The sequence below is a fragment of the Gymnodraco acuticeps genome, unplaced genomic scaffold (genome assembly GCF_902827175.1).
Source record: "Gymnodraco acuticeps unplaced genomic scaffold, fGymAcu1.1, whole genome shotgun sequence".
Taxonomy (NCBI): domain Eukaryota; kingdom Metazoa; phylum Chordata; class Actinopteri; order Perciformes; family Bathydraconidae; genus Gymnodraco; species Gymnodraco acuticeps.
The window spans coordinates 3,819,547-3,845,696 of NW_022989843.1; the positions used below are offsets into that span (position 1 = coordinate 3,819,547).

General features: G+C 41.6%; 1 protein-coding gene across 1 annotated transcript in view; it reads right to left on the reverse strand.

Annotated features, from left to right (window-relative positions):
- LOC117560854 (semaphorin-6A-like) overlaps window positions 1-26,149 on the reverse strand; it is a 45,949-nt gene extending 19,800 nt beyond the window's left edge. Inside the window, 12 exon segments of the mRNA XM_034237937.1 lie at window positions 385-405; window positions 1,225-1,283; window positions 6,038-6,115; window positions 6,236-6,376; window positions 8,093-8,266; window positions 11,097-11,252; window positions 13,398-13,529; window positions 15,162-15,379; window positions 17,530-17,618; window positions 18,108-18,227; window positions 19,526-19,616; window positions 26,012-26,149. Of these exon segments, the coding sequence (XP_034093828.1) occupies window positions 385-405; window positions 1,225-1,283; window positions 6,038-6,115; window positions 6,236-6,376; window positions 8,093-8,266; window positions 11,097-11,252; window positions 13,398-13,529; window positions 15,162-15,379; window positions 17,530-17,618; window positions 18,108-18,227; window positions 19,526-19,577 (1,240 nt within the window). The 5' untranslated portion in view covers window positions 19,578-19,616; window positions 26,012-26,149.
- Between the last annotated feature and the right edge of the window lies 1 nt (window position 26,150).

Consider the following 26,150-nt stretch of genomic DNA (forward strand, 5'->3'; position numbering starts at 1 on the left):
ATAGATTTAGCATTATCATTGATACAGAAAGATTTTTAATTCTACTTTTCTGATTTGAATTCTTCGTCCTCTATGCTACACACCAAAGGGGCTAGATAAGGGGAAACACTATGAGGAGTGGAATTGAAAGACTGTGCTTAAATGTTTCATTACCTTCGTAACTGGAGGGAACGTCTATCAAAAAGAGGAACGAAATGAATTCAGTTAAACCATGAGTCATTAATAACCCGTCTTTACACATGTGGGAGGAGTTTTCATTTCCTTGAGAGGGTAAGATTGATTGACTAGATGAAGAGGTGTGGCTGAAGTTAAAGAGTTAGGGGAGATGAAATGCAGCTCCTGTCTTTTATTTGATTGCCTCTACAATATATGTGGAATACTTACCGTTCAGCGCCACAAAGGTGTCTGTAAGAAGAAGAAAAGAAATGAGGGGAAACGTGTTATTGCTTGCAGTAAAGAGAGCTTATGCTTTAACATGATCAAAAGCCATGACTTTTAAAGTAATTCAGAATCGACTGGCTGCTCGATATTCACCTAACTTTAAGTTGATCTATAGCTTCTTCAGGTAATGAACACTGGCTTCCCTTGACTAAACAGAATGATGAAATGGATGGGAAAATGCACTACCTTTATTTACTATAGGAAAACAGTCGAAATTGAGATGAAATGGAGAAAGATAAGTGATTGAAGGACCATTTTTTAAAAAGTTCTCTTCTTCAAACTAAGCAACTGAGTATAAAATATATAACATTTGATACATCTAAACAGTTATACTGAACATGATCAAATATGCCTTGTAGAGTAAAAGAGGCCTTTGTGACTTGTGAGGCTGACTTGTTCTGTGTTTCTAAATGAGCCCTGTGACTGCTCACAAGTCACATCCCTTCCCTGTGTGTCGCTGAATATTTGTGTGTGTTTACGTAGTAAATTGCAAGAAGGAATCCAGTCTTTGCCCAAGTGGACACAACACTCTATTGACAGGGGGACCAGAGAAACAGCGGGGTAAGGACAGAGGAGGGTGGGAGCAGAAAGGGACAGATGGATGGAAGAGGCTGAAAGAGAGGATTGTGAGAACAGGCACAGACGTGGGAGAAAAAGGTGACAGCAGCGAAGAAGGAAACAGAGGGCCGAGAGAAGAGGGAGACTGATTTAACAGGGAACAGAGGAATAGTAGGGGGGTTTAGAGAAGGGAAGGAAAGATAAGAGTGAAGAGGGCCTGCTTACTTTGGCAGTCTCCCAGGCCATCTGTGTTACCCTGCTCCACGTCCTGCTCAAAGGCTGATCTGCGGGGAACAGAGACATCATGGTCAGCAGTGGAAAACAGGCCAGGCCATGCAGGCTCACCACGCCTAACAAAGTAACAAAGCTATAGGAAAGCTTACTACAAAAACACCCAACACCACAGCGTATGCTTGCACACAGTGTAGGCTGCAGAAAGCCCTATACTGGAACAAAATCAAAGAACACCTAGCAGGTGCCCTGGAGGCCTAAAATCAGTGGTTAGAAAGAATGCTGGCAGGCTAGTAAATCCATAGCTGGCACAGGACTCTTCGCCAGAAGAGTTGATATAAATAGATGTATTTGACTGTAATAAAATAATGTAATAGTTCAACATTTTATGTATGATAATATGAAGCTAACATCAGCAGCCAGTTAGCTTGACTTAGCACAACAACTGGAAACATGGGATATCCAGAATCTATTGTCACTATCAAAACATTACATTTTGTTGGTTTGACTTTTACAAAAACCAGTGTAACAACAATTTGTCTTTTTTATGGTTATGTGCTAGACTACGTGGCTCTCAGCAGTTACCAGGCAACCAGCAGAGACCCCAGAAATGTACTGGTCCTGGCCAACAAATAGTCAGGTCCGTAAAATTAAACAAGTGAGATATAACATATTAATGACTGTGCTGCTGGTGTTGATTTGTTAACATTGGACAGAGTCAGGCAAGCTGTTAACCCCTGTTTCAAGTTGCTATGCTAATTTAAGCTAACCTTCTGCTCTTTCCAGCTTCAGATGTATGTATCTATTCAATGTTCTGTACAGACATTACATTGGGATTGATCCTGGCAAGAAAGCAAATACGCAGATATCCCAAAATGTCAAACACTATCTTAAAACAAATATAGAAGAAACAAGCGAACCCGTTTATATAGAAAAATTCCTTTCGTCTATAAGTCTTTCCTCTGCTTCTCAGTATTTCACATCATAAAGGTATGTAGTAGAGATATGAGGCTGTAGTCCCAATCACATGGGCACAGACCAGGGCAGTGAGGGGTAACCAGGCTTGAGAGCCATCATATGACACAGAGGGAGAGCGTTTCGGAGATGTTATTTTCTGATGCAATCTGCACAGAGACCTGTTTTCTTCCTGAAAGACCACCAAGCAGGCAGTAAGGAGATCTGTGAAACAGAGCGGACCAACTGTCAACCAGGATCACAGTCACGCATGACAGATTTTCACAGTCCTCCTCAACTCCCCCCTCGCTAGTCCTTCTCCTCCTCCTGTCCACCCGCCTCTCATCTTCCTCACCCTCCACTGGTCACAATTATAGCATGAAGAAGAATGATTTTCCAAAACAACAGTGCCCACCCCTTATCCCATGATCAGAATTGGAAGTGTGCACCTGACAAGGACAGGAGATTTTAGGATGAAAATAAAATGGAATGTCTGCTTTAATGTTCACAAATCAGAGTCACTTTTCAAGTATATTTACAAAATGTAATGCATTTATTTGCTATTAATCTTTTCCTCCAGTTTCAAAGACCATCAATTGGAACGGATATGGTACATTTGTCCTGGTTGATAAGTCATTTCCCTACAAAAGCAACACCAATAACAACCACACAAACAACAACACTGACAACACCAAAACACTGGCAACCTTGGGGTCATGGTTTTCATGGTCGATAATAACGTTACAACGGTGAGACTGTGTTAAGATGAAGACTACAAGGTTTAAATCCCATTGGTCTCGAGATGAATTAACAATGAGCAGTCACACTACGGATGCAGTGTCTGGGCACGACTTGGCACATGTGAAAGTGAATAGCATGATCCTCTGGTAAAGGGTTCAGGTCCCCTTGCGGCTGCATTATAGCAACAGAAGTGCAATGAGCTCAAGAGTGACACTACAGGCGGTTCAGCTCAGGGTTACGATCCCACTGCAACCGCGTGATGCATATTTAAATCTGATTCAAACTGCACCGTACATAACTGGAGGTAACGTGAAGCCACATTTTATATCATCTTGCATCAGATGTGATTATTATGTGAGATGTGTGGTTGCACTGAAGGGGCCTAGTTGCTGAAATGCAGGTCAGGCAAATTCTTATTAATTATTCATATCAGAAGTGTAAGGGGAACCTAATATGCTGTACATACAGTGCGAAGTACCTATGCATAATGCTTCGTCAAAGCCGGCGATTCATTTTTAATATAAAATGGAATACCTGCATGCTCAGACTTCATTAATCATGGTTTCACCAAGAAGTAAGTCAGTATCTGTGTGCAGATTTAATCAATGTAAGACCCCACCTCTGATCCAGAGAACAGTCAGGGCTGTGGCATTGGATTGAGCAATTCAGAAATATTTAATAATATGCTTATCTGTTGTCAGTTAAACACTAATGTAACAAGTTTACATAATGGCAACCATAAAGAATATAAAGCGATAACATGCAGGAACAGGGGGTAACTGGGGACCATATTGCAGGAGACCAGAGTGCAAGCTGTATATGGGCAGTAGGTATGAGCGGCATTACTTCACATGGGAAAGCTGGCACGCTTGCGCTGAGGCCAGATGGAAGAAGAAAGGAGGGGAGGCATGCAAGAGAGAAAGAAAATGCCAAAAGAAAGATACGAAAAGAGAGATGATAAAAATAGACATACAGACAAGGATGGGCAGGTAAGAAGATATTTACACTGAACAAAAATATAAACGCAACACTTTTGTTTTTGCTCCCATTTTTCATGAGATGAAGTCAAAGATCTAAAACATTTTTTATATACACAAAATAACCATTTCTCTCAAATATTGTTCACAAATCTGAAAACATCTGTGATAGTGAGCACTTCTCCTTTGCCGAGATAATCCATCCCACCTCACAGGTGTGGCATATCAAGATGCTGATTAGACAGCATGATTATTGCACAGGTGTGCCTTAGGCTGGCCACAATAAAAGGCCACTCTGAAACATGCATTTTTGCTTTATTGGGGGGGTCTGAAAACCAGTCAGTATCTGGTGTGAGGGGTAGGGTTAGGGTTAGGGTTTGGGTAATGTTGTGAATCGAGTGGCCTGTGTTCGTCGTCCATTACATACGCCTGCCCATACCATAACCCCACCACCACCATGGGCCACTCGATTCACAACATTACCCTACCCCTACCCCTCACACCAGATACTGACTGGTTTTCGGACCCCCCCAATAAAGCAAAAATGCACGTTTCAGAGTGGCCTTTTATTGTGGCCAGCCTAAGGCACACCTGTGCAATAATCATGCTGTCTAATCAGCATCTTGATATGCCACACCTGTGAGGTGGGATGGATTATCTCGGCAAAGGAGAAGTGCTCACTATCACAGATTTTTTCAGATTTTTTCAGATTTGTGAACAATGTTTGAGAGAAATGGTTATTTTGTGTATATAGAAAATGTTTTAGATCTTTGAGTTCATCTCAAGAAAAATGGGAGCAAAAACAAAAGTGTTGCATTTATATTTTTGTTCAGTGTAGATTCCGGTAAAGTGGAAACATTGAAAGACAGACAAGGACACAGAAAGAGATGCTGCAACAGGCTTTTCATCTTAATGAGGAAGAGAAAAAAAAGAAGAAAGAAAGACTGAAGTTAAGATAGAGAACTTTCCTCCCTTCAGGGACCTGTTTGTACGAGCAAACCTTGTTATTTAACACAACAAAAACCTCTAACTCTTGTTCATCTGTCCTTCTGTCAAGCCTGGAAAAAGCTTTGAAAAGCTCACCATGGAACCTACCGTGCCTAATCCCCCGCTCTCTCACTCAGAAATATTGTACAGTAAAGGATGGAGGTCATTTGCCCTTTTAATACCTCTGTTTCGGCTTCAGCTCCAAAGTGGAACCTCAATCAGAACAACAACTGCAGATTTATGGAATAATAATAGGATAGTTCTACTTGTGTTTTACGAGGACAAGCTTTGTTAGTACTTGTGGTTATGTGTGCATTTGGTGAATTGCCGTGCCAGACCAATCATTTTGCAGCAGGGGATCAAATGTATAACGTCAAATAGCCACTGGAGCATTGGTACTTTTGTTATGACTTCATCTGTAAAATCTTTTTCCCCCCACAAAACTCCATATGCTGTTTGTTCAGAAGCATAATCTGGTTCTGTGTCATAACTTCAGCCACAAATTATAGTTACTGCGACCATACAGCGTTCCCCAGCCCTGAGTCGCCGACCCGAGCTTGGGGCAAACAACACTTTCCTTCCTTTCATCCTTCCAATAGCCCTTTCAGCTGAAGGAAATTGCACTTACACACCATTAAATTAGAAAGATCACAGACATGACAAATCGAGAGGGGAATGCCACCAGACATGTCAGAGAAGGTAGGGTACTTGGAAAAACAAAGTGTCTTAGAAAGCACATGTGTGTCAGTCTTTTTAAATGGAAAATGTTACACCATGAATGCAGACAATTCGAAAAGGAACATTGACAGTGACAATATCTCAAATGGACTTAATTCCACATTTCAAGTTATTACAGGTATAATAATGTTAAAAGGAGCTGCTGCTTCCTGAAGTACTTTTCTAAACTCTTGATAAAACCTCAATGTTGCTAAATATAGAAGCTCTGGTCTCCTGAATAAATTATTCAGCTTAATGTTGCAGCCAACAGTAAAGACTATAGAAACTTAGTTTTTGAGAATGTCAATAGGGCAGCAAAATAGAATACAGCCCTCATTCATTTACAATATTTTAAATACATCAAAACAACTGTGACATAAATGGATAATAAACAATATTTGGATAATATAGCTATCTGAAATATTACTTACTTGATGTTGCCGACAACCTGTTTGCAGGCTCCTTCTGACACCCAACCACAGTATGGGTCTCTGGAGGCTATGCAAGACCTGAATGTGACAATCACACACACACCATCAGCCCCTATGTTATTGTAATGTTGGAATAATGCTGTCAATTTTTTATTTTTTTTGTGAATCAACGATTTAATGTGCAGGCGTCAAACGTACTTCTTGCATCTTCCATGTCTTTCACAGCGAGAGAGCGGCACTTTAACAACACAGGAGGAGAAAGCAACCCACAACGCGTGAATCTTGCTGTCTATCTGCATGCCAATGATTCGCTTGTCGTCCACACCATCTATACTGCACCTAGAAGAGAGAAAAAAGAGGATACAACTAGATTAGTATATAGTCTCTCCTTAAACTATCTAGTTATTTATGGAGAAAGTCTTGTAAAACTAAAAGTTATTGAGGAGAAATGTGAGAGGCCATACAAATGTCTTTTAATAGTTAATTTAAAGAGATAAAATGGGAAGATTAAGATATGGCAGAGAGACACACTGCGAGGTCAGTGAGAACAAAGATAATGCTGGACTCAATAACACCGGGTAGGGAACAGAGTGGTAGATAAAAAGAGATAAAGAAAGGGGTGATACAGATACAGCAGATCAACAGACAGATGGACACTGTGAGCAGTCAGCAATGCACTTAACTGTAAAACCCACTCACACAAATGTCGCCCCCTCCACCGGGATTTTGCCATTCCTCTATGCCCGCTAGTCTTTCTTTGTCTACTCGCCCCCCTGGACCACACACTCTAATCCACCTGGGCGTGTCAAGCTTTCTATCCCTTCTCTCTATCCATTCCTCTCTCCATCCCGCCATACAGCTCCTGGGATTTAATCTGCCATTCGTAGTGCTCTAGTCCTGCATTAACGCTCTCAATTACGGTTTAGAGTCCATCTACACTGGGTAATGCACGACAATCGGGCAGGCAGGGAAGCAGGCGGGAAAAGTCACTTACAGTATGCGACTAAAGCCAGATGGCCAGCAGCCTACAAATGCTCGGCCACAGCCAAAGAGACAGAAAAAGGGAAAGGAAGGATGAGCACCAAGGAGACTCAGCGATAGAAGAGAAGGCAGGGTCTGCCCTTCATCCCCTACATACGGCTGGTCACATGGCTCCAGTATGTTGGATAACAAACAGTGGTAACCTTGAAAGACCTCCTGTAAAGTCCCCGCTCTCCTTCCCTTCTTCTTCTCGTCTGTTTAACACAATAACAAACTCTCCACTGTGCTTCTTTCCATCTCTCTGCCCCGGGCCTCCCTCTTTTGTTGGTGCTGCCATTCGTTACCCCTCATCAATTACCTCTTTATTAAATATTTGCTTTGGCAGGGTCATTCTGTGGCTGATTTTTCCTTATTCAATTCTACTCCAAATACACAACGATGCTTAACTAGCTAAACCCACAGTACCCTTCTAACACACACTCATGAACACATTCATAATGCACCAACAGCCGTGTAATGTATTAGCTAGAGATCTCGGGCTGGCTCTGAAGACAAACACAGACCTCGGTGTGTGTGAGAGAGCGTGTGTGTGTTTCCTTTAATCAGCCAACATTTTGGAGGATCTGGGCTCGCTGAGGTTGGGAACCACAGCGCTACATTATCCAGGGCCTTAGGGTCCATGTCTTTAATTTAGTAGCTGTGGTTGGGCAGAGTGTAACCTGATAAAACTATTTTAAATGATAGAGTAGCCATCTGGCTGTCTGGCTTCACTGTATAGTTTGGGTCGGGGGAACTGACTGGTACTGATGGAGCTGGTGGGTTAGTGGGTTCTCTGTAGATGGTTGGAAACCAAATCACACACATGCCGTCTCTAGAACACATACTTCTGCAATAAATGACCTTCCTTTGTTTGTAGCAACTGTATCCACGTGTTTCTTCCTGTTTCTCGCTCTCACACACACACACACACACACACACACACACACACACACACACACACACACACACACACACACACACACACACACACACACACACACACACACACACACACACACACACACACACACATACTTGTCAGGGTTGTAGACATTGAGCTCCTCCAGAAACAGGCTATCGTTCAGGATGCCGCTGTTCATGTTGGCCAGGAACTTGACAATGATGCCTTTCTCAGATCCCAGGAAGACTACTGTGTGGTTATTATAGGGACCCGCCTCATTGTCCACCACAATGCGAGTAAGACGATACCTGGAAAAGGAATATAAAGTTAAATAAGTTTATCAGTCAATTGGTCAGACAGTTTTCCCATCAGAGAACAGCGTTTCCGCCAGGAGGGCGTCTTGCCGTCATTTGAAAAAAAAATTCAAGAGAAGATCGAGAGTTTTTAATCGCTTGAAATGACGAAAAGGAAAAAGGACAAGGACATCCTTCTGTTGGAGGGGTAAAGGAGTCTGGTGAGATTATCGCTGCCAGCATAGCGTGTTCCTGTGACGGAAAGTGTTGCCGGCGAGCCTTGACGGGGGTGCTAGTGGAGCACGCGCGTGAACTGCGAGCACTGGAGCCTCGCAGCGGCGAAACTGAGGCTCCGTGGTAAACTGTGGTAAAATTAAGAGCCGTTTAGGAGCCGAAAAAGCCGGCTCTTCTTAGTGAGCAGAGCCAAATGAATTCCCATCACTAATACGTAAAGAGATAGTATCTATAAGGGACGTCTCAATTCAAAATTCAAGTCACGTGACAAGACCCCCCCTCCCCCCCGCTCTCGGGGTGGACGCCCTCTCAGCCCTGGTCTGACGGAAACACTGTCAGAGGAGCTACAGATGGTGATGAAAGACCTATGCACTCTACCTCAGCGAGATTTCTACTGGGTCACATTCAAAAACATGTGATTCAAATTGCATCAAAAAAAGAAATACTAGCAGCTAGAAAGATTAAGAAATAGAACAACAATACAATTGATTAACATAATTTAGCAAATAATAGTTTTGTAACGAATCAATCAATTGATGTGCCTTTAATCATTCATGTCAGTCTAAGAAATAATAGGAGAAACAGAAGGAGACAATCTTTAAAATCTCAATAATGGATTGTTATGTAAACTCAATCACATTGCATCAGGGCATTTAAAAATAATACAACAACAGTTGTCAGCTATATTCTATTTTATAATTGACAGCTGCTGATCACACAGTTTGGTCTAAGCACCAGGTGGATGAAACTCTATTTTCATTTCATTATCTCTATAAAAAAACATGTCAGATAGCAGATTCAAGTTAGTAATCAGACACCTGTTTGGAGCTGAGCCATATTGTGCGCGGGGGTGTTGTTTGTGATCAGATAACAAGAACATGTTTTAAGAAATATCTCTTGAGGCTATTTACCTTAACCATCTGATTTCATTGAATAACAAATGCCGTTATCTCTATCTCAATTAGTTTCAGGGCCATGAAAGACTTAATGTTATGGAAACGGTATATACCTGCACATTGGAGGGTTTTCAGCAAATGCTTGTTTTTGGGGATCAACCGATTATAGAAGAGAGCCTATTGGTTAGTTATTTGATTTTGAAAGAAAACATGACACATCTTCTTATCCCATCTACCATTTCATTTTCTTTAATTATCTCTTTAAATGTTTTATATCACTGGCTTTATCCAATCAAAAATAACAGCGATCTAGAGGACTATTGTGGTTTTGATAACAGAAGCTCCAAGGACTGTGTCAATGGGATTTGATTCCAGCGAAATAATGCAATCTCAAGGACGAAGACATTCACTGTCTTTCCTATTCAGGATAATAGAAATCTCAAGAGGGAGATTCATTGTGCCTAGCCAGCTGAGGTCTCTGCCTCAGAACAGCATGTCTCAGGACAGAAAAGCTTTTTCAAATTTGCAGTAAAAGCTCTTGCAGGATATCGGGGGGTTCTCTCTAGGGTGAAACAAGGATCAAAGCCTATTACTGATTTTGTTTCCAGTTGACTTCAGCTCAAGAATGGTCTTACAGTACGACAGGACTGTGACATATGTCATAAAAGTCCTAACTCCTCTTCCAACCCTGTATGCCTTCATAAGGTTTTTTAGCTTATGTAATGCTTCTAACTAGTGCTTCCGACTTGCGTGAAAGGCTCTGCTCATCATGATGTCATTTAGCATCAAATGAAGTAGTATGATTGCCGATTATGTAAAGACAGAAACAATGCGTCATTTATAACATGGTTTTTATGATATAGTGCACTAATGAACAGAGAGTTGTTGGGATAACCTTGATGAAAGCTGTTCCTATTCTGACTAAGGCAGCGCAGTATGTAGGTCAGACCTCAGCAAAGTAGCAGCTAGATGTGATACCATGCAAATTATTTGTAAAACCTATGAAGAAGTCTTTATGTAGCTCATCTTTTAAGGGATGTTAACACCACTGAGGCCTGTCAAAGGCATAGCAATCAGTCCTGACCCTAAACCTTCAGTAGCTACAATTCAGAACCAGGACCAATTTAACGCTGGATTCTTTTACTTTTTACCAAATGCTCTGTCAGCTAGTTTTGCCTTGCCGATGGAATGGCAGTGTGCTGTCGTATTCCCACAGAGGCTGGCTGAAATGTCTCTGTGTAGTGTAGCAAAAAGCCAGACAGACCTTTGTGATCAAACGGCATCAGCCACAGGGCACTGGCTTTTGGGAAAGGGGCTCAACTCCAGAAACTCAGGAGAAAAGCCAACCACAGAACAAAAAATAAATCTCTTTGAAATATCCTCTGAGGATTCAAACAGGCAATTTGTTACAAAGACTGAACATTGAAATTGTCTTTAAAATAAGTGCTTGTATTAAACATTTAAAAACATAACTAAGAATTTATATAGTTTACTCCGTTTTGATCACATCACTATGCGGCCAACTTGGGAGAGAGATAGTAACATGAAGATCAGTGTTTCTTCTACTCCAGCGAAAATAGGTCAGCGGCTGGTGGAGTATCACAGTATTTTAATGAGCTTGACTCTCAAAGCAACACTTCACGTAACTATTGTCCTGGGTTGAAGAGGCTCATAGACCTCTGATGACAATGATCTTTGGAGTGTGTAACACTTACCGGACCATGGTCTTAAGGAACCAGGGCCTGTTGGCAATTGAGGGCACAGCCTCGTCCATCAGAGGATGCTGTTTGATGAAGTTGAGTGTGTCATCGGGGAACTCATTGGATACCTTGTACCTCTCCATGGATGGAATGCCTGCACAATTGCCGGGCCTGAAAATGAAGAGGAGAAAGGAGAAAGTTATGAGAAGGAGGGAAGTTGGAAAAAGGGAAAGATAAAAAACACTACATTGACTCTGGGGGAAGTCTTTCACAGCCAGAGCTCCAATAGGAGAGTTTACATTCCTTGGAATCAAGAGAGTGCTTAAAATAACTAAACGTTCATGCCAAGGGGCTTTGGTCAGAGAAGAAGACACAATATGTCTTCTTTCTCTGGAAAAGGACACAAGATGTCTTCTTTCTCTGGAAAAGGACACAAGATGTCTTCTTTCTCTGGACTCAGCAAAGCACGAAGGCATCTATCTTTCTGATCCTTTTATAGGGAGTTGGTGAGTTGCTTGTTAAAGAGAAGCTGCTTTTGATAGCATATTCCCTTTGCAGGCATCTCACCTCTGAGGTCTTGTAAAAAAAACCTTTACTGCGTAGTCTGTGATACGCTGCCACACCACATAATCCACACCAGGTCCTAGAAATATTAGCCAGCTGGCCACTGAATGTCTGATCCTGTCAACATGTAAGAACCCAAGTTACCCTAAAACATATATGTGTATACTCAAGAGAACGGTATATTCATCATATCAATATTCTGTTTTTAAAGTTGTTTTGTGAAGGCATGTGTATAAAAGGAATAAAGCAGCCATTCTGAGCATGCCTAAGAAAATGTGGCTTGACTTAGTTTAAAAACATGCAAACCTGCTAAACATATTAAGTGCATTAACTAAATTATGTGCATGCTCTTTTCTTCCAAAAAAAAATTTAACATCCCCCTTGACATATAAGTTGTGTGGAATCAATGCACTTAACCTCCAAATTGTTATCGTTAAATTAAGGGCCTGCATTTGCAGAACCATTTTTCACAGTGAAAAAAAAACGCAGTAAAACTCAGTGCTATTACATTTTTCTTTGATGTAGCATTTTGTCAGCGGACATATGGAGAGCAGAACAGTAACAGACATCTCTTTAATTCAAAAATCTGCAAATGATTCAGTATGAGAGTCTAACACATGGAAGAACAGTCTGCTGCGGGGCCAGACCTAGGTGGCATTGTTACAACCCTCCGTCTGTTTGCCTGCAGATAAAAGGTCTGATTGCAACAGAGTATGAGAAATAAATCAATCGCATCAATCTCTGCAGAGAAAACGGCGGATATATTGGATCTTTGCAGCGGCTGACCTTGTTGAACATAAACAGGTAATTACATGCTAATTGAGGGAACTCGCACATAAACACTAATGAATGCACAGAGTACAGCATAGGCTCTCTTTTGGTGAGGAACCAACTCCTCAGCCATATGGGAACACACACACACACACACACACACACACACACACACACACACACACACACACACACACACACACACACACACACACACACACAGGGTACTAACAATTATCGTGCCCCAGATCTTTGTGGTAAATCTGTTTTTTCTCTCTTCTAGAGGAGAGTAGAGCCGCTCTTAGGGTGCTAATTAGCGGGCAATAGATGGGAGATTGATCAGGCTAGTGCATTTGTGGAATTAGCCAACCATCTGTAAAATGACCTCATGCTTCATTTGTTGATACGAAGCGCTTCTTTGATTCAGCTGCATGTGGGGGAGAGGTGAGGTTATTGGTTCGGGGGTGCAACTGGTAAAAGAGGTGATAACTGTGCATACAGTATGTGGGTGTGACGCAATGTGACTTACAATGTGCAATCCCTTGGTGAAAAAAGTAGGGGCGTATAGAAAAATGACGAAACGGGAGTTTGAAATGTGTTATCATCAACACATCGTAATTCAACAAGTCTAATGCATTGATAAGGTTGCTGTGTGTGTGTGTGTGTGTGTGTGTGTGTGGGTGTGTGTGTGTGTGTGTGTGTGTGTGTGTGTGTGTGTGGTGTGTGTGTGTGTGTGTGTGTGTGTGTGTGTGTGTGTGTGTGTGTGTGTGTGTGTGTGTGTGTGTGTGTGTGTGTGTTGGTGTTGTGTGTGTGTGTGTGTGTAGGTGTAGGTGTAGGTGGCTGCATGTGTGTGAGAGCCAAGAGTGAGAAGAGAGGAAGAGTGAGACTGAATATACTATATGTGTGCAAATATGTTCAATTCTATGTGTGCTATGTGTGTGTGTGAGAGAGTGTGCTGTGGGTAATTAACTTCTGTTGTACCTTGGCTTGGGAACCTTGTCTTCAGGAAAAGGCGTCCAGGTGGAGTCTGAGGATTTCTGCTCTTTGAAACGCCCTGTGAAGGTGTTGGCCACCTCAGCCATGTCATAGGCGCACACCGCAGAGCCTGGAATACTGCCACGACACACAGGAATAAAATTAAACTCACAAACAATCCTCTCAAGTGAACATATCAAAGAAACACCTTGCCAAATTTCGACTATCACCTAATAGCAGAAACATGGAATTACAATTCCTTTTAGAGGGTTTAAATCCCTCGAGGATGGCTCATTTTAGCTGTTGCAGGTGATACAGGCCAGTTTGTAATGTTGGCCAGGCTTAGGAAAGAAATACCCTCCATTTAATAAAATAGCATTGGTTACTTTTTATATTTCTAGTAGCGAATAATGGTTCTACTGTATTGATTACCGTATGAATGCTCTTATGTCAGTGGTTATGTTGAACTTTTGCATTTCTATGAGTGTCAGTGTCTGCGCTGCCAAGCCTAAATGAGGACACACATTCCATCATCCCTCCAAGACTCCAACCCTCCAAGACTGGGTTTCCCCAAAAGCCTCAAGGCATTAAAGTTCATCACAAGTCCACTGTTGGGCAGAAATATAGACAGATTATCTTATTATTGCCTTTCAATTAAGGGGAAAAACACCCATCTTGTGATAGAAGCGGAGCCACTGGCTTATTTCCATCTGTTTGGATTCAATGCATAACAGATTGCTGAGTCACTTTTCTATTTTTCATGCATCTGCTCTCATAAATTAGAATTGAAACTAGGAATTCTTTATTCTTTATTCTCATAATAGAGAAATCTCTCTCAGCTGGCTGGATTTTCTAGCTGTTAAGTCATTGGTTAAAATGATGTAGACATCAGGGAGACAAATTACACAAGGGCAGTATTATAGAGAGCAAGGTCAGAGTGGTTAATTCTTGGCTAAGCTACCAAATTACAGTAAATACCCAAAGTTAGACAATCCCTACGTCTGTTTATATGGAGCTGCTAACAGCAGATAGATGGTAGCGAGCCAGCCAGTGAGCAAGTGAGAGGGTCAGACAGCAACACAGCAAACTAGACAATTAAACGACAAACCAAAAGGAGTGCTTCCTATTGTCGGAATGTTCTCCCTCCAATTTCACACCCTGACTATGAAATAGAAAATTAATGCCAGGATCTAAACCGGCGCTTATAGACATTTTCAGCAGCTTTGCTTCATTGGGTTTAATGTCCATTAACCATGCTCAATTGCATTGTCACAAGCAATTGTCTTATCTGCTCAGAAGCAGCCATAAAATGGAAAATTACAATATGTGGGAGCTATCAGCAAAGCTATGGCTTTGTGGTAATTTTCAATTTAGATAACAACTACCCCTTTCTATGAATATGAAAGCAGCTCTGAATATGAATTTTAAAATGGAGAATAAGATGAAACACCTGCATGTCAAAAGGGCAGCACAGCTGTTTTGACAGAAGATGTATGATGTTGACCCAGTAGTCTCAGGACTGACATGTTGCTGAGAGGCACGGCAGGGCATTAGCAAAGGTCACACTGTCATAATGATGATAAATTCAAGGCATTCTAAAAGCATTTCAAAGCACGAAAGATAATCGTATTAATTAATGGAAAGTGAAAAACAGTTGTTGACACGTGAAGTCATTTGAGACAAGGGAAAAGCTTAATAAAAAATATGTGAAAAAGTCGTGTCCGCTCACATCTTTGTAGATTTATCAATACCTTATTATGTTTTTTGTACCTGTTGTAAGGTGTAGAGAAGGTTGCCATGACGATGTCCCTCCCGTTGATGCGGATGACTTCTGTCACAGCCTGCAGGATGTTGAAGTAGAAATGGGAATCACCAGGGATCGAGCAGTTCATGCGAGACTTGAGAAATGAGGTCCACTGCTTCTCCAGGACACGGGGCGAGCCGCCTTTGTCGTTCTTACAGACCCTGGCTACACGAGGAAACACCACCTGATGTAGACACACACAGTAGAAACGTTATATTTTAAAAGCTCTGGGTTATGTAGCAACAGTCTCTTGTAATAACTGTTACGAATTGGATCCATGATACTTTTTCACAATTATTCCATGCATTTTTCATTTCATGTCAAAGCCTGGAGCCTACATTACAAACCATGCAATTAACCACCAGCATTGTGTTATGCTAGTGCGGGCTGTAAGCCTCAAGCAGAGTTACAAAGTGGACTACAGAGATCTGGTGAGCTCACTGCTGTAGAACTCCATACCACCAGATATGTTACATGTTCAAACAAACAAATGATATTCCTTGAGGTAAACTATTAAAAAGGGATTTACTTTTTCTTATGCAGTTGTAATACCCAAGACCAACCAACAGACTTTAATGGATAAAAGAGGAGTGCCCTTTAAAAGCATTCCCTTTTTTTCTTTTACACTTGTTTGTATTGGATTCCTTTTCTGCATCTAAATAGCCTATTATAGTTTTATTTTATGGGTTACAAGCTAAACATACACTCACACACACACACACATTTAATTCCCAGCAGAACACACTATTGTGCCTCTTTAGTCGTCAACACTCAGTGTCTTAATCCAACATTTTATCACTTTATAGCAAATTAAAGACACAGAAGAGTAAATTAGTGTGTTTGATATGCTGTTAAAGAGTCAGCACCTGGCAACAGAAAATGTAAAAGTATACAGCTTCAAATAGGAGCTATGCTGTAATTACATCTTTGCTGTATGATCACAGTCAGTATTGTAATTAGTGTATGTCACACTATACTTAACAGCAATAAATCTAACCCTGACCTGAAATTGTGCTGTAAAGTAAACAGCGAATAAGAGCGAACATGCATTTAAACCAGATCTCTGCACACGGCTGCAGACCACACATAAACACACCCTCACCCATGCAACCAATGCATAAATGTTCCAGAAAAGCACATATTCATTCAATCACGCTGTCAAAGACACACGCTTACATGGGCCTGTTCACTGTGAGATTATAGAGCGTTGAGATACCAGAACAAGTTTTACACAAAGCAGGCGAGACTGTCAAGCTGAATGTGGAATAGTTTCAGCTTTACATATACCAGTTCATGTTCTCACACACACACAACGCACAAATAAACAGATCACACACACATACTTCAGCCAAGGCTTGCTAATTTCATTACTTGTTAATGTAATTGCATATTTGTCCTTCTGCGTTTTCCTAATAACAATCCAACATAAAAAATTAAGCAAACACTAACCTGCCACAGAAGATAGATCAATTTGCCATAAAGCACAAACGGCTGCTTACAATGTCAGGGAAGGCCAATTTACTTAATAATAATGGAGAGATATCACTCACTAAATGTTAAATTGCTCTCTGCACCATCAGTTCTATAACCACACGCATAATTATACTGACATAGCTTTCAAAACACCCAGCAGATTGAGAGGCCTGATCTGTATGCATGCTCTGTATAACACATGCCTGTCACTTCTGGCAGTGAATCCATTATTTCCGTGTTACTCGTTACCTCTGCTCTGTTCTTGTCCTCTCTCTTTTTCACCCTCTCTTGTGTGGTTCCATAATGTTTTTTCAAAGAATACATATTGAGTAATTCATTTCCATCGCGGATTTTCTCATACCTGGTATCCAATTAAACTCTCTCAGGGCATCCAAACTGCATTGAGAAGATTAATAGAAACATTTCACTGTAACTGTTACACCTGAGGAAAAGCCAGTTTTTTCCTCAACCTTTCCTCTTCTGATCCGTCTCATTTCTCACAGACTCTTGGGTCGAGTTCCTCTTGGGAAACTTTGAGACGATAGGTCAAATGGGAGCTGCGCCCAACGGACGCGGATGTGCAATTTAAGCGTTATTTTTAGACTTCAAAATAGGATCTGCCGACATCCACAGATTTTTCTCTGTAGATCTATTTTAGGTCCTGCATCCTGACCAGTGCTTATCTGAAATCTGTATCTGAAAAATGTTTGGCCACCTTTCAGCTCAGGAAAGCCTTCTTCCACTTATGTGATACACCCATATCCTGTTAGTTTCCTCAGGCACTTCCTGATTCTCTCGGTAAATAGGAAGTCACCTCTGATTACATTTCAAACAATAGCTGAAGAATAGAATAGTGCTTACCTTTCCCATTGTGTTGTACTCCATAGCAATTTCCCGGTAGAAGAAGTAGATGAAGTCCCCATAATCGACTGCCTGGATAAAGTAAGGCTCTGCAGGGGGAAAAATATATAAATTAAATGTGTGACAAAGAGACGTCGTCACCGTGACAAACCAGTTCTGACACCATATTTCACAGTAAACAGGCAGAATATCTGTCATGCAGAAAAGCACCGACTGTGAGCCTTGAGTGCCTCTCTCTATCATCCATCATATCAGATCATCAATTTGCATGCAAGAAAAGAGGGATCTCTATTGAGTTTTGACAGGCTGGACTTGTGCTTGTTTCTCCCCAGGGCAGAGCAATTTCCTGGCTACATCAACCACTGCAGGCTGGCAAAATGACAGTGTCAAACAGAGCGAGCGCAATTAGCATAGGCGCTGCAGCTCTTCATACCTAGATTCATACACTGAGACACACAAATCATAAATCACACCACATGGTCAGGCATGCATGTCAAAACAAAAGTCTGTTTTCTAGCTTGTCATTCAGCTTGTTGCTATCCAAACCGAGAGACTTTGTTTATGTGTCCCTTACTCACCTTTCAGCCATTTGGAGTCGTGTTTGACAGTGCGCAGAGTCGGACTGTCTCCCAGGCTACGATAGATGACCGAGTCGATCGCTAGGAAGTCCGTTACGGTGGCCGAGTACAGCCTGCCATCTGGAGAGGGAACACAAAGAGCGATAAGAGGAAAATATGGCGATATAGAGGGCAGAAGAATGAAGCGAGAATGAAAGAGGAAGCCATAAAGAAAGAGGATAAAGGGGTAGAGAGGTAAGTTTAGTGAAAACAAAAACACATAAAGCCACTTAAAGAATCTTGCTCAGTGTGGCTGGATACACAAACACATTTCAGATGGCTTAGACCTAGAAAATGGATGAATCATACAAACCGAAGAGACTCTGATGGACAAGGACGAGGCTGTACACACACTTAAACATCTTGCAAACACACTTCAAAAGCACACACAAACACTGAAGCCTTGCATTCACACATAGTCTCAGAGTCCCACAGAAACCCACAGTTATAGGCACGTATGTACACACACATGCTCCACAAACACAATCCACGACCAGCATGACCTCAGCCTGCCTTGGCTATAACCACAGTGGAAACTTAAACTACATAATTGAAAGGATAGCAGTCAGAGGAACCCTCTTGATTACTCAGTGCTTCCAGCTCCTTCCAAGCAGCTCTGCTACACATTAACTGGTCAAGCTAGGCGTTCACTTTCCTCCTAGGCTTTAAACAGGCAGGGACAGCTCATCAATACCGCCATAAATCGGTTCACAGCAAATACGAATGGGACTGAAAGTCTTTAGCAGCCTGCGTTGAATCAGAGGAATCTCACCACACCAACAGAAAGCTGATTCATTCTTGTCCCATCCGTTTGGGACATATTTTAGATCTTGTTCATTTGAAAAGAAAGTTAACAAAAGAGAAAAGGCGCAGTAAAAGCAGGAGAAGGATGTTTCTGTATTTGCTGTTACCAGAGTACTACTAACATGTTTCCAAAAGGTTCAAAAAAGCTTTGAATTCTTGATGCAGATCAAATGTGGTCTCCAGGTCGTTGATTTGCTCTAGTGCATGAAACTTGGTTTGCCTTCCATACTTGACATGTTGTCAGGGTTTTGCCGTTAGAATAAACCACAGGGTATTACAAACAATATTTAATACAACCACAACTAATCCCCTTGACTCAACTTTCCCATCTAGCTCTAACATGTTCCAATGTTTAATAAATGCAGAGAGGAGAAACATTAGATTCATGTTTTTGCCTCATGGCAGTCAGTAAGTAGAACTACTATCATAAATACTACGTTTATTTTCACCTCATGGAAACTCTCACGTTCAACGACAGGAAAGGACTTCAAAAAGACATTGTAAAACATAATCAAGTACTTCAAAGTCTCCCAGATAAGTTCATTGTTAATTTGACATGTCCGATTTAATCTTACCTGCAAAGAGGGCGACATTGGCGTGCTTGGCGTCATATGGGCAGCGTGCCATCCCACTGATCTCCTCTCCCAGGGCCTCCAGGGTGTCCAGCTAGGGTCACAAAAGAGGTGAAAGGTCAACAACAGGTCAAGACAATGTAGTGTTGTCAAACAAAACAATGGACTTGGAATACAACTTAGACAGGAAAGGTTGGTTCCCAGATGAAGGGGAAAGGATCTAAAGGAGGAATGTGTCCGTCTATCTCTGACCTTAGCTAAAAACCTTTGGTGTTTTTCTGAGAGCTGTCAGAGCAGCGCATCTGGGAGTAGGAAACTGTCACTAAGTGAGATTAACAAAAACTGACATTTTCCAGAGCAAAATGTTCCACAGTATGGGTGGATGTGGATTTGCTTTTCTCCTGCCATCCTTTGGTCTTCAACTGTACAGGAATGAAAACATATTTTTAAAAACCCTCAAGATAGATCTTTAAACTTATATACTGCTGTGCTTTCCCCTGCCCCCATTTCTTAAGTTTGTGCTTTTGCTGTGAAGACGAATTAAATGGGCAGAGTAAAAGTGGGTGAGCACATGGCCCTGAGCGGGGAACGTGAGAATGTTTTACTAAACCACAGTAGTTTTTAAATAGTATATTGTACGGCGGTCATTATTTTATCATTTGCAGCCTCAACTTTGGCTTTTGCTTGGAGCTTTTTCTTTGGCAAGTCTTGTTCCCATATTTTCGGGGGGTTTAGTGTCCACACCTACACAACAAAGTCTGTTTTTAGCACTTAGAGTGCAGTTCCTCCAAATCTACAGCTAATTGTGGTATTCAGTCACTAACTACTCCCATTTCATGAGCTATTTTGAGGCCTTGTCCTTTGTTTAGGAAGCGCTTCTGGAGCAGTTTAGGTCTTAGTGGGATGATCTTTGTGAATTGGAATTTAAACAAGATTTTCTTGTTTTGCGCCCAGTTTTGGTACAGTGCTATTCCAGGGCATGGCGGCAGATCAGATGTGGGTGAAAGGTCAGTATCATCCCACCATGGTTTGGCTTGTTGTCCCCAGCTTGCCTTAGGACACTCTCTTACCCCGTCTAAAGGCCAGAGAGGCATACAAAAGCCACAAAGAGAGACAGAGAGAAGAAAAGCCTCACTGAACTGGCCAGAGGCTGAGGTCACGGAAGATTACTGAACACACTGTTTACCTACTCAGTTTACAACACATGGCCATTTTTCTTCGATATCTCTGTCTCTATCTCTCTCATACTTGACTTCCCTGCTTCCTCACTTTTCCCTCTCTCCTGACAAAGACGAGCGAAGCTTGCCAAGGCTGCAAACTGCTTACGCCGCCCTTTCTGGTTTCTAAACAGGTCATTTTGTTTTCTATTCCTGTCTCGGCGGTAACGGTTATCATCTGCCCACTAAAAAGGTCACACACACTCCAGCGCAATGCTGGAAAAGCCAGAGAAATTGTTGAGGCTGATTTGGCAGAGAAAATTACAAGTGACCTTTTACAACAAACACAGAACCACCAGCAACAGCACATTTCTCCATTTCTCATTCCTTCTGTAACTCGAGAAATCATAGGAGGATAATACATGGAGGCACGCTGGTTTAATGATGTATATAGTCATTAGACAGAGGAGACTGTAGTTATAGATTAGCTTGTGTAAATCATAAAGGACATGGAGGCTGAAGGTCAGGTGCGTCCAGTGAATCAGAGCGTCTAGGTGTACGGAGCACTGGGGGAACTGGGTTTAGCTTGAATCGTCAGCAGCTTCTGTATCAGCTACCTAACACAAACAGTCCCTCCTCTTCTGACACATCAAAACCACACACTCGCATATCTCTCACGCTACTACCCCCACCCCTCTGTCTCCTAAGTTGATTTCACCGAGGCAGTGACCTCTGTCTACTGGGCTTCCTGCCTTTTGAACAGAGGAAGCTACTCCCAGCCATGCCGCAGATAAACACAAACTCCGTCTCCTGTCAACCCGCCAAACAACAGCCAAGTGCATGGTGTTAGCCTTGTCAGAAGCAATATCAAATATTTTTTAAATGGGCAATAGCAACCCATAAATCTGCCAAGGTAAAACACTTTAACATTAACATAAATAAATGTGATGTTTTAACAGGCAGATAGGATTTTTTAACCTTGTTTACCAGGCAAACCTTATTAGGCTGTCAACTCTACTGGCTCCAGAAAAGAAAGAAGTGCTTCAGCTTTGTAGAAGCACAACTCAAAGTAATGGGAAAGGAACTGTAGTGCTGTCACACTCCATCAGCACTGCCTTTAAAACACACTATTCTGCGGGGATCTATTGTAGCTTAGCAGACAAATGTACGGTAACCTTGGCTCGGGGTGCTGTGTATCTAGATGAATTAATTACTACAACAACTCAATAGTGTTTTCCATAGGCTATATGCTAATTAATTAGACAAACATAATGTAGTTCCAAAACATGCCCATCAGGAGAGTAATAATTGGTTCAGCATCAGCTTCTTCGCTCAGGGTGAGGGACACATTCTGCTTTTTTTTGGGCTTTATTTATCATTGCTGAAGGTTTTGTGAAAACTCACTCCGGACACATTTAGTGTAGACTGAGCCAGTGTCCCACTTATTAATTGTTAACTTGAATCTGTTTCCTTGTTATTCTCATGGATAGGGACGGTAAAATGCAAAAAGCTAAATGCATAACATTTGTTTGTGTCAGAAAGGGCAAGAAAATCTTGATTTAAAGAAAAACATTTGTGGCGAGTTGATAGATTTCAGATTGCTATCCTACAGTTTGCTGTATTGAATCCCCAGACATTGATTTTTATGCAACCCATATTTCCACCTGCACAACTTTCTCCCTCGATAAAGGTCAAGTGCACAAGTTCACACCTGGGCCAGGAGTGGATGTGAAATCCAAATGAGTGCACATCTCCCTGGGAGATTAATACTCATGGCCCAATTCTCTGCAACCTGTTTCTGAGCCTTTGGAAGATGAACCATTTCCTGACTACTTTTTCACGAGAGCAATGAAGTGTAGTCTTTGCAGCTGTCAAAATAAATACCTTATTTTAAGTCCTACATTTATTTGACCCTCAACTTCTCAAGTATTGTTAACTATTTTAACTATATTGGAGAACACACATTGTACAAACATGACAATAAATGTATTAACCAATGAATTACCTTTTACACTTTATTTTAATGTCATTCTTTACAATAGTATATACATCTTCTGAAATAGCTTTAGTAAAGAAAGGAATGTGTGGGGTTTTTTGTTCACCCTGTTGATAAACCTAAACCCCCTCAGTGTGCATTAATCATATTTCAAATGCACAGATGGAATTGCCCAGTACAAATAGGTCCACTAGTATCAAGTAGAAGATGCATCACCTGGGACCCACTGCCTTCAAGCCTCCCCACAGATTCCCCCCGCTTCGCCCGGCAACAGGCCATGAAACTGATTCAAGTCGTACATCAGCCCAGCTGGATGGGGTGTTTATTATTACGACACAGCAAGGGAGTGACAGAGGGAGAAAGCAACAGAGGGGAAGATGGCGGAGTGGTGGGAGCAATAGAGGGGGGGTGAGGAATTAAGGCTGGCACGAGAGGAGGAGAAAGGGATGAGGGCAGTAGGGACGGAGGGAGGATGAATAGAGGAAGAGTTTGGTGCTGTGTTGTGCCCAGGGAGAGGACTGTGGCATTGTTGCCAAGGTGTCTGCCCGTGTTTTTTCTGTTCATGCATGTGTTTGCTTGTGTTCATAGTAGCAACACAAGGTGAGGGGCGAATGACAAGATAGAGAAGGGAAGAGAATATTGGTGGGTTTGTAAAAATAAAAAGGTAACCAGGCAGGAAAGGTGTGAGATCAGAAGACAGCGTGTGGTGTAGCTGCCCCCTCTGTCTCCCCATACTCCCCTCCCACTCGCCCTTGCAGTGTTGTTGATTAATGTGGGATGAGGCTGGCCCCGAAACAGAAGCTCTTTTCAGCGCTGTCACACCAGGGAGATGGAGAGGCAAACTGTGGCCAAGGTGGATTTAACCACAAACAAACACATACACACGCACACGCACATGCACACGCACACACACACACACTTTTGACCAGGCAGAGTGGATGAGCCCAGTATGCCATCAAACGCCTGGTATCTGCCCAGAGAGCCTGCCAGCTTACCCGCAGTAGAATGTGTCTCTCTGATGATTTTATAAAATGTGTGTGTTGTATCTCTGCTTGTTTGCACAGTTGTCAGTGTTCGTATGGGTGCATACACACTTCTGTTTTTCCTTACCTGCACATGTGCCATGGCATTTTTTATGTGCATTTGGGAGTTTGTGTGCAAGTGATCAGAGGTGATTTTTCATTACAACATTTTGAAAGTTTTGATGACTCATTTTAAAGTCATCACAATTAGTCTTACATTAGTCATGGCATATTGATTACATTATTTCGAGAATTAAATGGCAATTTTGTATATCCTATACAGTATATACACAGTGTATTCAGTGGTATCACTTTAAAGGGAAAGAGCAGTTTCAAGCTAATTAAACCGTCTCAATAAAATGTGCAAGGGTTAAATTAAGTGAGCAAATTTGAAATGGGCCTCTCTTGGAAAAAATAACATTTGAATGAAACAGCTTTATTTTGTCAAATTATTATGGATCAATGTGTCACTTATCATAAAATGTTTAAATAATTTCAACATTTTCAGATTACATACACATTACCCATTATGTGCAGTAATTTATGAACAGCATGCATTGATTTTATGTTTTTAGAGGCCAGCAAATGTGTGTTTGCATGACTATTTTTCAAGCCTCGGTGTGTTTTACAACACTTCCCTTGATCTCAAACTCACTTGCAGCAATATCATCTCAGTAACAGCTAAAACACAAACCTTGAAGCCATAACTGGAGGGGCTGATAAAGCTAACCACGCCTGATAAATGCTGAGACATAAATTCCACTCTCCCTGCAGGGAAAGCCAGTGAATTGAATGATGTCCACTCTCTGTGCTTAGCATGCCGAACCACAAAGGCAACGGAGCGAAGGTGTCTTGTTTCTCTGGTAAACAGATCTAGTGAACCAAAGCAGAAGAGTTTCCCCCAGGCTACCTAGATAACATCTCAGTGTGCTGTGACCATTACATCAGATCCTCTCAAACCAACAGTAACATCCTTCAGGACAGACTCTCCGCTGTTTAATTGTCCTCCTGTCTTTCCTATTGTCTGTCTGATCCTCTTTCATGCCTGTATGATGTTCATATCTGATTCCTCTGGAAGACAGCTCCCAGCTACTCTACAGTTGGACCACTCTGGATACTTGAATGAAATACAAATGATGATAAAACCACTTTGTGCCTTTAAATCTCGTAAAATGTAGGTAGTTAACAGATGTATTCAAACGTGTCTCATGTATTAGCTAAGACTAAATCGATGCATAGGACATTTTGCACATCAGAAAACCTCAGATTTAAAACATGTAAAGTCCAAACAATCGAGTAGTCATTTGGAATGGGGGGATGGTGGGGTTTATGTACTATAAATAATATATGTTCATGTGTCTGTATGTAAACTATAGGCCAGCAAGACATACTTGTGTCAACAGAAATGTAAACCCGTATATTATGTCAAGATGTTTTGGTTTGTTTTATAAGAAGGCTTTTCTAGGAATGGGCATTGGAATGTATTGCTATAAATTGGTTCATTGCATTGTTTAATTGTGCAGTTCTCTGTATATATTGTATATTTGTCCCCATCAAACACACATTAAAGGAAATAAATGGGACATTTTCAGCAGCTGTATAAAGACAGCCGGCCTGCTTTTATGTTTGTCCTTGTGTTTGCCCGTTTGCCTTAAAATATTTATAATGTTTGTATACATTTTCTTTACCCGTTTTATCTGCATGACAATCCTTTCTTTTCTCTGCAAGTCTATCTTTTCTTGACATCTCTATTTTTTCCAAGACAATCATGACAGCTGCTCTTTTTTCTTGACCGGAGGTCATTAAAACTCTTTCTCGACGAGATGTTTTTGCTTTTCTTGAAGGAATCTTGAAACTATTCCAGACAGGCCTTCATGAATATGGCCAGGCAAGCGTCTGTTTAAGGTTGAGTCAGGTTTCGTGACTTTGCCTTCAGAGTGTGTGGGTGTGTGTGTCTGAGAATGAGTGAGTGTGTATGCACAAAGGTAGTTAGGAGGATTCTCTGCTTCTAAATCGAGCGTGTCAAAGTACACCTGGAGATAAAGACATAGGAGGAGGGCCTGTGCTGAGTTGTTAAAGTCATCCATCTATGTCCATCGCTTCATAGCTCAACCACCCCCCGTAGCTCCTGCTTGGTTGGGGTTGCATGTGGAAAATATCCCTGAGGGTGTGAGTAAGAGTGTGAAATAAGAGAAGGAGAAGTGTGAGGGAAGTATTGATGACAAGTGCCGTCATGGAGGTCAAAACAAGGGGAAAAAAGTACCAGATAGCTGCTCATATCTCTGTATGTGTGTAAATGCATGTTCATTCTCACCTTGTAGGTTCGGCAGATGGGTTGAAAGCATTAGTTTCCACAAACAAACAGGTGTCTTCAGTTTGCTGCAGGAGGACTTTAAATGAAATTGTGACACTCGTCCTTCAGGGAGCGCAGGCCAGAAGGGAGGAGAGAGAGA